The sequence below is a fragment of the Malania oleifera genome, chromosome 6, assembly GCF_029873635.1.
Source record: "Malania oleifera isolate guangnan ecotype guangnan chromosome 6, ASM2987363v1, whole genome shotgun sequence".
Taxonomy (NCBI): Eukaryota; Viridiplantae; Streptophyta; class Magnoliopsida; order Santalales; family Ximeniaceae; genus Malania; species Malania oleifera.
In genome coordinates this window covers 67,918,167-67,931,461 of record NC_080422.1, presented here as the reverse complement: position 1 = coordinate 67,931,461, position 13,295 = coordinate 67,918,167, and the positions used below count along the sequence as shown (strand labels likewise).

Sequence of the window (13,295 nt, the reverse complement as noted above, 5' to 3'; positions counted from 1 at the left end):
GCTCGATTGCTTCAAGGATTTGAAATCTTGGGGAAGATATCAAAGGTAAACTTAATAAATTCTTTTGAGGAAATTGAGACTTAGGAATTTGACTTTTTGAAGAGGAAGGCGGGTTTGAGATTATCAGGCATAATCTCCTTTTGAACAGAATTTTGAATTGGGCGTTCTTGTCCCTTTTAGCTTATTCGGGGCGCTCATTGTTCTACAAAAACTCTCTAGTCAAAAAATCTGGAAGGGAGTTTTCTTCTCCTTTTATAAATTCAATTAAAAAATCAAAGCTAGACAAAATTCCTTGCCATCGGGAAAAAAAATGTTTTGAAACCAAGTTTTGAACATCTTTTTGTAAAATTTCTTTTTCCGATTTGCAGTCAACTCTTAAAAGAAATTCTTTATTGAAAGATCATCTTGAAAGTTTTGAATACATAAAACAATTGATAAAATCTCTTGTTTTATAGTTGAATAATTTAATTAAGGGTCAAAACATACACCTGAATAGAATCTTACAATTCTTTTTTTGCCTTCCCATCTTGGTTTTAGGATACCTCCATAATGTTTGTTTGAAGCATTTGTTTCAACTATCAATAGGGCTTGAGGGTGTGGAATGTTATGAACAGACAGGGTTCTTACTTGAGTCTTAACCTTCTTAACAACTTCAGTGTGTTCATTTGTCCAGGTAGAAGGATTCTTTCTTAATCTTTGAAGTAAAGGCTTGACTATTTTCCTAAGGTTGGAGAAAAAGTTTGCTATGTAATTTAAGCATCCTAAGAACCTTTGTAGTTGATTCTTGTGTCAGCAAAACTGATGGCTCTTTGGATAGGCTTGATCGTTCCTTGATTAATTTCATGACCAAGGAATCTTATCTGAGTTTGGAAAAGTTTCATTTTTGATTTAGATAAAACTAATCCAATGGATTTGATAATTTTGAAAAATTTTTCTAGATGTTTGAAGTGTTGACCTATTGGTTCTGAAAAAGATTACCACATCATCATTGTAGACAATTGCAAATTGAGTATAAGGATTAAAGATATCATTCATAATATTTTTGAAATTCCGAGGGGGCATTTTTCAAACCAAAGGGCATGACATTCCATTCATATTGTCCGAAAGGAACATTGAAAGTTGTTTTGTATTTATCTTTTTTAGCAATTTTTATTTTCCAAAAACCTGATTTTATATCAAATTTTGAGAAAATTGCTGCACTGTGCAGTTTTCCTAATAAATCTTTTTTATTAAAAGTTGGATATCTAATCCATTGAAGAATTTTGTTTAAATGTTTATAATTGATTACTAGTCTTGGTGCTCCTTTTTCTATTTTTGCTTGATTTTGAACATAGAAAGCTGAGCAACTCCAGGAGGACTTTGATTTTCTTATCAACTTCTCAATGAGAGATTGAATTTCCTTTTTGCAATACTCGAGTAATTCCTTATTCATTTGAATTGGTCGAGCTTTAGTTGGAATTTTTCTTTTGTTGAAATTTTTTTCGTAAGGTGGCTCAACAATGTGTGTTTTCCTTTCCCAAATTGCATTGGGAATATTTGAACATATTTCTTGTTCAAGTTTTTTTGTTAATTGAGTTATTCTTTTTTGAATATCTTGATTTTGTAATCGTTCTTTAATCTTTTTATTTTTAATTTCTTTACTTAGAAAATTAATGTATTTTCTTATTTTGAATAAGATTGACTATTGAATTATCTTTGACTCTATTGATTTTCTTTTCCCTTATTGGGTTAAAGAATTTGAAACAAATCTCTTTACCATTTATCTTAGTTTTTATTCCTTCTTGATTTGTGGCAAAGGGATATATCGAGGTGAGGAATGGTGTTCCTAAGATAAGAAGTCGACTTAGATTTTTAACAATGATAAATGAAGTTTGTAAACAAATATCATTGTTGTAGATATGAGCGTTTGATAGCTTATATTTAACCCCCATTTTAATTTGATTATCTGCGTTTAATTGTTCAGCATTCTTGAATGCAATTCAAGTTTGCTCCTAAGTCAACTAGAGCGGTTGCTTCTAGGACAAATTCTTGATTAATGATAATTTTGATTTCCGTTAACCATTTATGAGTATAAACCTTTTCTATTTTGTTAATACCTTTATTTTCTTGGTCATCATTTTCTGAAATATTTAAATTTTCTTTGCTCATTTGAATTTCTTTGTTTATGTTGAAATAGAAGATACTTGGATAGTAAAGAATGTTGCCAGTGGGACCAAGAAGCCTGGAAAGTTATTAAGAAAAAAAGAAATTGGTATAAAATATTGCAAAATTGTATAAATATAGAAAATCTTGAAAAATATAGAGATGCTAGAAAAAATGTAAAAAAGACTATTATTGAAGCTAAACATAGAGCTTATGATACTTTATATACTAGATTAGATACAAAATAAGGAGAAAAAGACATTTATAAACTTGCTAGGGCTAGATAAAGAAAATACAAAGATTTAGGTGATGTGAAATGTATAAAGAACGAGAATGATAATGTCTTAGTTAGAGCAAAAAGACATAAAAGAGAGGTGGCGAAGATATTTTGGTAAGTTGTTTAATGAACATAAAATTGATCGATTGAATTTGAAAGTGAAATGAGGAGAAGACTTAAAATAGGAGATTTATTTGCAAAATTAGAGTCCTTGAAGTTAAGATGACATTAAAAAAGATGAAAAGTGAACAATTTATAGGACCAGATAAAATACCAATTGAAGTTTGGAAATGTTTAGGGGATAAAGGAAATATTTGGTCAACTAATATATTCAACACTGTTATAAAAACCAAGAAAATGCCAGAAGAGTGGAGGAAAAGTACGTCAATACATTTATACAAAAAAAAGAGGGCGATGTTTAATTCAAAATTGTAATAATTATCGTAGAATTAAGATTATAAGTCATAAAATGAAATTATAAGAAAGGGTAATTGAACATAAAATAAGACTAGAAACAAGGATTTTAGAAAATCAACTTGGTCTTATGCCTGGGAGATCAGTAACAGAAGCTATTTATTTTTTAAGAAGTTTAATGAAAAAGTTGAGGAAAAAGAAAAGGGACTAACTTATGATTTTTATTAACCTAGGGAAAACATTTGATAGAGTACCGAGGGAAGTCCTTTGTGTGTTATAGAAAAGAAGGGGATATGTAGTTGATATACTAAGGTCATTAAGGATATGTATGATAGAGTAGTGACTAGTGTTAAGATTGTAGGAGGGGAATCTAGAGATTTTCCAATCACAATCGGTAAGGTTCTACTTTGAGTCCTTATCTTTTTACTTTAGTGATTGATGAACTTACGAGGAATATCCAAAATGAGATCCCTTGATGTATGTTGTTTGCAAATGATATCGTGTTGATTGATGATAGTAAGAGTGGAGTGGAATCTAAGTTGGAAATTTAGAGAGCTACATTAGAGTCTAAAGAGTTTAGGATAAATAGGAATGAGATAGAATATATGAAATGTAATTTCAGCAATGTAAGGAGTAGCAGTAAAGAGAAGGTTAAACTTGATAATCAAGAAATTATTAGCACTAATAGATTTCAATATCTTGGACCTATTATGCAAACGGAAGGGGAAACAGAAGAAGATGTAGTACATAGAAATAAAACAGTTTGGGTAAAATGGAGGAGTGCATCAGGTATGTTGTGTAATTGTAGAATACTTTTAAAATTAATAGGAGAGTTTTATAAGACGGCTATAAGGTCGACTATTCTTTATGGTTCAGAATGTTGGACAACTAAGAAACATGTACAAAAAGTAAAAGTTGTTGAAATGTGAATGTTAAGGTAGATGAGTGGTATAACATTAAAAGATAAAGTATGAAATGAGCACATACACAATAATTTAGGCATAACACCAGTTGAAGATAAGATAAGAGAGGGGCGGCTTAGATGGTTTGGGCATTTGAAACATAGGCCTAGTGCAATGCTTGTAATAAGGAGTGAGTTTGTTATAATTTCTGGCATGAAAAGGGGTAGGGGTAGGCCTAAAATAACTTGGAATGAGGTAGTGAGGAAGGATTTAATAGCTCTTAATCTAAGAGAGGAAAATTCTCTCGATCGGGTGAATTGGCGGAAAAGGATTCATGTAACCGACTCCACCTAGTGGGACTTAAGGCTTATTGTTGTTGTTATGGGAGAGGATGATGCAGTGTGAGATTTAAGGTCTGCGACACAAATTCATCATGTTTGGCATTTTGAAGATTTTTAGACAATCTTGTAAGTTAATAGTTTTCAGGATTTCTTATTTTAGCATCTTTCTATAATAGCTTTTTATTGGGTAAAGATCTAGTAGATTCTAGGGTTTTATTTATTAGGGAAGAGGTATCCTAGTATTATTTAGTTTTTCTAATTTTATTTGCTGGGTTCCTAAGCATATTAGGACTACAAATATGTAATTGTAAGGTTTTTATTAGGGTTGAGTGTTATGAATTGTATTTGGAGTACTAGGGTTTGTTCCTTGTGTGATGACCAAAATCTTCTATCCACCCACTCAATTTTTTTTTTTTTTTATTATTCCTTTGCCTTATTTTCCCCCCTTCCAAAGAGAAATAGTCATTCATTTTGCTAAGCTGATCTGATTGATGCTTTTTTTTTTTTTAAAAAGAAGATATTATTAGAATAAGAGTGCAATCAGAAGGATGAGAAATCCTTCTGAAAAAAATGAAAGAGAAGAAAACATAATCAAACTAAAAGAACTCTCTGGTTCCACCATTCATCTGAAAAACGCATCCCCTTAAAACATCCTGCTGAAAAGCCCATAGAGATGCCCTATACCATATCCTGGCCCAAAGCACGAAGCAAAGAAATATTCAGCTCCTTTCTGGTAAAAATGCGTGCATTCCATTCCAAGCAGATCCACTACAAAACAGAAAACACTGCCCAACTACACAACTGACCTGCAACCTTACTCCTAAAACGTCTAAAAGAGAACCAACAGATCTTCTGCAGTTCTGGGCTGGCCTAGTCTTCTCCAAAAATATGAAAAAGCCTGTTCCGAAAGCTCCAAGGAAAAGGACAGTGAAAGTGTTGATGAGAAGCAGTCACAGAACTGTTAAAACACAACACACACACTAGGGGACAATGCCTTTGAAGTACTCTTGCACTGCAATAACGATTATTGGCAATCACTTTATTGATGTTTTTATTTCTAAACCTATATATACTGTTATTCTGATGTTGCATGCACAAAATCCATATTGGCGATCACCCATTTTTGTCTTTTATCTATGTTTAATTTACATTTGTGGGAAATCTGATCACTCCTTTATTGTCTTTATCCTTATTAGAAGCAGAAGATCAGGTAATTTTCTTGCATCAATCATGCCTGGATCAGTAAATGATGCATTGGATCTGACTCATCATCATGTGCTTCATAATGCTGTTCCAGCAGAAGTCAAAAGGTGAGGCAGTTATTTAACAAAATTTGTTTGCTAGTAGAACACTAAGGACTGTCTACAAACATCATAGCAGTAACAGTAAGCATGTGGGCTTCCAGAATAACTCTAGAGTATGCATACTTTGGACATCTCACTGGGATTCAGCTTTATCAAATGCTCATCTGTTATTGGATGGTTGTGGGGAAGAAATGGTCTGATGAATGCTGTTTTAGAATTTGAAAAATAAGTGCTTAATGCGGAAGTGCATATATTCTGACCTCTGTAAAAGAGCAAAAAGTTGAAGTCAAGAAAACGATGCTTCTGCTTGTGTGTGGTAAAACTACTCAAGTAATCCTTTGCCTTTAAATGGATGTTCAGACATCAAGAAAATGACCAAAAATGTTCCCAAAAGTATAAATGTTATGTTAAAAAAAAAAAAAAAAAATGAATTTCTGACATAATTCCCATACATATTGTACAAAGAATTTTTTTTTTTTCTGTAAAATTTCCTTCATACTCCTTGTGCATGTGTGAGTGCATGTAAAAATCTTATAGTGTTTAGGGATAAGCAAATCATTTAAAGTACTCAAAACACACCCTTAGTTCTTGTTTTCTTCATATGAATTTGGATTTAGAGAGATTCAATTACTATTAAGAAGCAATGTGAAAAGTTTTTTAATTGCAAACTACAACAAAACTCTAGGGTGTACTTTGGGGAGCCCAGAAATTAGCATGAGATTTGATACTTGATATTGTTTGTCAGTTTGATCTGAACTCCTCTCTTTCTTGTGTATCATGAATCATGATTGCCTGCAGATCTTGACCAACCTTAATATGGACATTTCTTATTTTACTTTTTGATGTACAAATCCCCATTTGCAGTTATTTCCTTTTGCAAATTAATCTATGTAAGTTTTTACTGATGCAGCTATGCAGTCATTCACAAAGTGACCAAAGATTCTGACACATCCACATCTGGATCTGGTACTTGTAGGTGAGTTTGTTGATATTTTCTGTACAAAAACAAGAAGAAGAAGCCTTAAGTCCCACTAGGTGGGATTGGCTACATGAATTATTTTCCTTCAATTCACCTGATTGAAAGCATTTTCCTCTACTAGAATTTGTCGATATTTGCTGTGCTTTTGAAAATTTGTTATCACCCATTCTCTCCTCACACCCATTCCTTCTGTCTTTTTTCTAATTGATCTGCGGTTTTTTATTGTCAAATTGATTTTGGAAATCAATCAAATAGGAAGCTCAGCGAAAATACTGAAAGATGTGTTATGCATGATCTTAGTTGTTATCTAGAAAGGAATGGTAATATCATAGAGCCATGTGATCCAGTGGGACTTCTTTTATGAGTCATGAAATATGCAGTTTGGTTGAACCATAAAACTAGCCGTGGCAAACAAATTTTCCAGAAGCATAATTTGTGAACTGATGTAGCAATGGGTCGTACATCATGAGTTCTTAAGTCTGATAAATTTCAAATCTTAAAGATGTATTTACTGTTGCAAACGTAAGCCTTCTCATTGAAGATAGTAAATTAATGCACCTCCATTAGAGACTAGAAAAATGTTTTCCTGTATGACATTGTCTGCCATATTTAATATCTGACTTCATTTTTGATACTTCATGTCGGGGTTAGCCGCTTAACTCACTGGTGCTGTATTGAGGTTATGAGAACAGAAAATAATGACCCCAAATACCCTTTAGCCTAGGATAGTGAAATAAAATAACCCCAAACTACCCTTGTGAACAATTTTGCTACCATACGCATAAACTGTGCTCCAGCTATAGTACAGTGAACAGTGCTCCACTTCAAAACTCAATTCAATTCCCAAAGTCAAGCCTCTTCCCCATCATCTCATCAAATTGGCCTTGAGCTTGAGAATTTTGCCTTATTTTGTTTCATTTTTGGACTTTTGATTGCTGATTTCTATTCCCTCCCCATATTGATGAAACTCAGCTGTGATGAGTTTGAAATATAAGTTTTGGGTCAAGCTGTTGAGATTCTGTCTGAGTAATCCAAGTTTAATCTAACTTGCACCTTTTCACTTGACAACAAACTTTTAGCAGCCACTGCTTCTGATTGAAACAATATGATCATCTAACACATGTTTGATCTCTCTCATCAACTTTGGAATTGTAGGAAGTGGAGTTGGCGCTTCTAACCCATCAATATCCTCATAGTGGCCATGATATGTGGTAAGACCCTCCACATTGAAGACTGGATTGGTTCCCATATCATCAGACAGGTCCAACACATGCATTAGTGCCGATCTTCTTAAGAATCTTTTAAGGCCTTGCACTTCTCAGTTGAATATCCTTATACTATCCCTATGAATAATAATGATTGGGCTTAATTCTCACCATCAACATGTTCCCTTCATTTAACTTCAGAAAACTTTTGAGTTGAGCATTGTAATACTGGTTACTATTGCATTTTTCTGTCTCACCTCATCATGTATCTTCTTAATATGGCACAAAATCTTCCGATCAACTCGAACAGTATTGGAATCAAATCTATGGCTTACAAGGTTGAATTCCAACAACAGTCTCAATTGACTTATTAACTGAGCTATTATATATAAACTTAGCTAGGGTAGATTTTAAACCTGATTGGTTGCATGATCTCCCAGAAAGAACCTTTTGAAATTACCTAAACTTCAATTGACAGCTTCTGTTGGGCCTCTGTGTGGAAAGAACTTGTGAAATGAGGCTTTTTATTCATTATCTTCCACAAAGACCTTTAGAAGTAGCTCATATCATGGTTTTTTAAAACCTGATCCCAACCAGGTTGCACTGGAACTGGTCACTTTGCAGGGGTATGGCCAGGAAACTGGAAATAATGCAAACCAGAGTCAGCCCACCTGGACTTGGGTGACTCAACCTAACCTGGCCCCATTTAGGGGAGTTGACCCGGTCCCTCACTAAAAAATACTTCAATTCTGCCATTAGTGGGAATTGAAGACACGACCTGGTGAAGAATTGAAGATTCAGTAGAAGCACTATCAAAGAACCCCTCTTAGTTTGATTATTAACTGAACAAATAATGTATATCAGACATCTGATATATATAATTTATTAAATTCTTAACTTTTTATCTTTAGAATTCAATGAAAATTTCTCAGTTCCTTTTTTATTATCTTTATGAATTAATTGAACTCTTACCTTTAAGTAAAATTTTTTTATGAAATCAAACCGTCTCTTAATATTTGTTTGCCTTATGATGATAATGATGATGACAGTCACCATCATCACCACCATCATCATTAAAACCTCTTTCAGACGTGTGTATGCACATACATGTGTGTGTGGGTGGCATGCTCTGTAACATCATTGGTCTAACCAACTCAGTGACTTTACCAGTTACATCACCATTCCAAGTTTTTAGAAAATGGCTCATATACTTCGTGTCACAATGAGAAATAACAGTAAGCATAAGACCATGTAGATGTGCCACTTTTTTGAAGAGAATTTTTAGCAATATGAACAGAATCAGAGGTCTTACAACAAGGGATAAAATGATATGCCCTAGAAAACCAATTGTGCACGACTAACACAGGATAATGATCTTTAATTGCCTTCGGCAAAACTAGCACAAAGTCCATGCTAAAATCTTATGCTTTCTACCTGTTAGCAATTTGACAAGTATGAGACATAATTGAACAATCTTAGCCAAGGCTTTGACCCTAGAAAGTGAGACTTCTTGTCTTAGGAGTGATTGCTGAACCTATTAGTGTGATGTTGTCTTCTTATCGTTGTTACTTATGTTACTAACCTCCAAACCAGATTTGAACTCCTAATTTTCTAGCCTTAATTTCACTTATTCCCAATTTCTTTACCAAACCCTGACCTAAATCAAGTTTCCTGATTTTTTCCCTTACTTGTCATGCATCATATTTGAACAAGTAGATGATTATGGTAAAATAAAAAATAATGTAGGAAGTATGTTTTCTTCACTTTATGTGCTTCATTAATCAAGTTTTTTTTATCCCCTGACCTATGTTTGGGACTTGGAGTTCAAATCTCAGATTTGGGTTTGTGCAGGTTTGGACAAAATGCAATTTAAAGTGTGCTGAATTTCATCCATATTTACGAACCCAAATTCAAGGCTCGAAAATTATGCTCCCAAACATAGCCCTAGTCTTTTTTTGAAAACTAAAATTGATATCTTACCTTTTAGATAATACACTAATGTTATTCAAACTGACTTAAGAATTTCGTGGAAGACTTGTTCTTGTTTATTTCTGTTTCATTTAAATGTGAAGACCACTAGTCCATAAATGCAAACACATGGTCTATACATTTGTTAAGACTCATTAGGCATCATTGAAATGATTACAATTTTCAATTTTGTGTTGATTCCCATTTCCATTACCATTGATTTTATGCTTGGTTCACATAATAGAATAGATTGAGAATGGTATATCCATTGTCCAATTAAAATGACAATGCTATTTTGTACAATTGACATTGTAAAAATTGGTATTATTTCAACCAATGTTCGAGGTATTTTGTGAATAGTCATTCTTTGTCTATTCTATTGTTGGGACATGTAAAAGGTAATGGGTTAAAAATGGACTACCATTTTTTATCTTTTTTATCTTTTTTCTTTTTTCTCGGTAGACTATTATATCTGGTTAGTTCAATGCCATCTTATCCATTTTGCAAACTAAGTGTAACCCAAGTTTTTGCAAGTTAAATTTGGCTTGAGCTATTGTTCCATATCATTTGCTGATGACCTACATGAGAAATATTTTGGAAAGAGAGCCCCTCCGCATCAACCCACCAATCACACATGCCATTTTGTGTTTGCAACCATGTATGTGAGGTATTTTGTGATGTGGGTGCAGATGTTTATGTGGTACTGTGTGATTGGTGGGTTGTAAATTCCTGTGCGGAGGAACCGCCCTCTCATATCTTTCTCGCATGGTGGCATTAGTTGCGCTCACTGGGATGGTAAAAATTTGCAAATATAATTTCCTAAGATAATATGGAACCTGGATATCTCATGAACTTTTTAGAGTTCTCATTTTCCAATAATTGTCAGCTTGCTTCTCTCAACTGTCATTTTTCTTGCCAATTTTCATTTATTTATCTGTACTATTAAATGTTACTCTTACTGCCAACTCAAGTTTCTCTCTGTTTTCCCTTCATTTTTTTTTTTTTTTCCAGAGCCAGTATATACATAATCACCTATAATGGCTACTTCTTGGAGTACAGCTTCCTTGTCAACCATCAAAACGAGTCCTCGTGGAGTTTGGAGCGTGAATTCAATCTTTTAGGAGTGATCCCAGGTAATGCCAGCAATTCATGAACACGATCCTGCATTTCGCGCCTGTCCCGATTTCCCCGTCCATTGAAGTGTGTGATTATAATTCACAAGTTGCTAGATCAATGAAGAATACCATTTAGCTGGCTTTTAAGTTCTCGTTTGTTCAACCCCTTCTCTGTACAATTGCTGACTTTTTACGGCATGTGTTGGTTTGTGCAATGAAACAAGGTAGAAAAGAATGGAATACAATTTGAATAAAGAGTAATCAAATCAAGAGATAAAATTTTATTTTGTTCCCTCTAATTCCATTCTATTCTTCTGTACCAAAAATGCTGTTGGTAGCATGAAAAAAGCCTAAGGAGGGGCACACTGTAAATACAGAAGACATTATACCTTTGAATTGCTTGGCCTTGATAGTAGATGATAGCTGTGGAGAGGATTTGAAATGCCTACTGACGTTGTGAAAGAACGCATTTAAACCTTCTTCTGTGTGTGTGTGTGTGTGTTTTTTTTTTTCCCCCCTCTGCTTAAGGGATAAACCTTTTAGAGGATTTTTTTTTTATAAATTTTTTTGGCTGCCTGAGGGGTAATTCTTTTGATGTCACGTATACCTGAATATCTCAATACAAAGCAGAAATTTTTGTTACTTGTTACCATTGCGTTTACCTTGTCATTCTATTTTCCTGCTTTCATTAGGATATTTTTCTCCCCATTAAATTGTATTATGAGATGGTATATATCTGATGATGGTCAATTGTCTGCCTTTTTTTTTCTTTGATGGGCAAAAGGTAATTTTATTAAGCAATAAAAAATACGCAGAAACAATAATAAAATACATGAGTTTTCTTTAATTATTGCCCCAAAGTCATGAACATGACATTTATATGTAAAAGAATTTATTCTCGAGGCTCCCACTGTCATCAGAATGATGCTGCTAGGAAATTGCCTCTGTTAATAAACAATAGCAAATATTAATTATTAATACAATTACTTTAGAATATTGGAATTAATTTTAAAATTTTATAGTTATTTATAATTTTATTAAATAATAATATAATAAAGCAATAGCATAACATTAAATTTTACTATGCAATAGTATTATATTATCAATGTTATGATATACTTTAATATTATATATATAAGCTAAAGGTAGTAAGAGATGTTTTTGCTCTTTTTTTTTTTATTGATGGGTTGGGGTAATAACAGTGAAAGTACTTTGGAAGTGGTTTGTGAGTGACAAGACCAAATTATTTAGAATAAATATTGTACTAAAGAACTTCCACGCAATTTAACCTCCCCCTCCAAGTTAAAAATATGCTTTGAATTATCATGATTTGAAGATGGTGACTACCTATAGAAAAATTTCTAATGGTCCCTTCACCCACTAGATGGGAAAGAGAAATATCTACACCGATAGTATTGCAACTATGCATTTTCTATATAGATTTAGTTTAGACCAGTCAGGACACAGGATAGTCACAAACAAAATCATCCTTACCTCCCTTTGATGATAAATTAATTAAATTCCAAGGTAGTTGTGTACGAGTTATCTAGAATTTGTTGGGATAATAGAACTAGAAACAAGCTTCCATCAAGGGAAACCCCAACATTGGTATTTGAGAAATATTGTGCTAGTTGAGGTTGGTATGGCAACAATAATCTTTTGGCCAACCTAACCCGACTAGAAGAACTTGTAAAAGTTGCATACATCCAAATAAACATGACACTAATTATTTATTCATATATGTCACAGTGCAAGAGTATATTTAACAAGGTCAACAACCTTTCTTCAACAGGCCTTGGTGTTAAGAAAAAGAACAAGACATGGTTTCTTGAGCGAAGCTTGCCCAAGGCCTTATAATTGCCTTCGACCATTTGTCCAGCTCATTTAGTAGGAAACGATTAGGTCACTAGTAGTGTAAGGCTTATCTTTTAACTCAGTACGAATTGCAAATAAAACTCTTCATGATAGAATGATTGTTCATCAGTAATTAATATAAATGTGTTTAATCTACTTAATTCCCTTGTGAAACACATGTTCCCATGTATATGTAATAAGATAAATCACATTACTTGTCTATGATGCTTGTGTTTTGTTCATGCTTACATATGGGTTGTTACATATTTTGTATTCAATTCTTGTGAACATGCTCATGTTTAATACGTCGGGTGTGAGGGGGAGTGCCTGTTCTAGCGCCCCCCCTCCCGAAGTTGCCAATTTTTATTTTTTATTTTTTTGAATGCTTTGGTCATTCAAAATATTCCACCATCAATCCAGGTCTAGACACCCTCCTTGTTGTGTAAAACTACCAATGCGAAGTGAAAAACCAACAAACCGTTTTGGATCAAGCAATGCAACAACCAACAATGAATAATATATGGAAACACAATCACACACAGGTAATTATCAAAGCAATAAAACACACAACACAAGAATTTACATGTTTCAGCAATGTGCCTACGTCCACGGGAGCAAGCAGCTGAATTTCACTATCAATCACCAAACAAGGGTTATAATATTGTTTATATGCTAACCATACACGTAAAAAAGGCTTAGGAAGTTTCCTAAGTACCGTTGTAGCAATCCGCGGAGGAAAATCCTTCGAAATCCCCAACCTATTGATCTTCACGATTCAAAATTCAAAATTAGTG

At 33.5% G+C, this 13,295-nt stretch overlaps 1 protein-coding gene across 5 annotated transcripts in view; it reads left to right on the top strand.

The window, feature by feature from the left end:
* The window catches only part of LOC131157573 (autophagy-related protein 18b), a 60,571-nt gene extending 49,632 nt beyond the window's left edge, over positions 1-10,939 (top strand). For 3 of the 5 annotated variants that reach the window (XM_058111832.1, XM_058111837.1, XM_058111835.1), the window contains exons 9-11: positions 5,273-5,386; positions 6,291-6,356; positions 10,544-10,939. In XM_058111832.1, coding sequence (XP_057967815.1) covers positions 5,273-5,386; positions 6,291-6,356; positions 10,544-10,685 — 322 coding nt within the window. In that variant the 3' untranslated portion in view covers positions 10,686-10,939. Of the gene's footprint in view, positions 1-5,272; positions 5,387-6,290; positions 6,357-7,514; positions 7,571-10,543 lie in introns of all 5 variants that reach the window. The other 2 variants (XM_058111834.1, XM_058111833.1) reach the window with 2 other exon arrangements.
* The last annotated feature ends 2,356 nt before the right edge of the window (positions 10,940-13,295 follow it).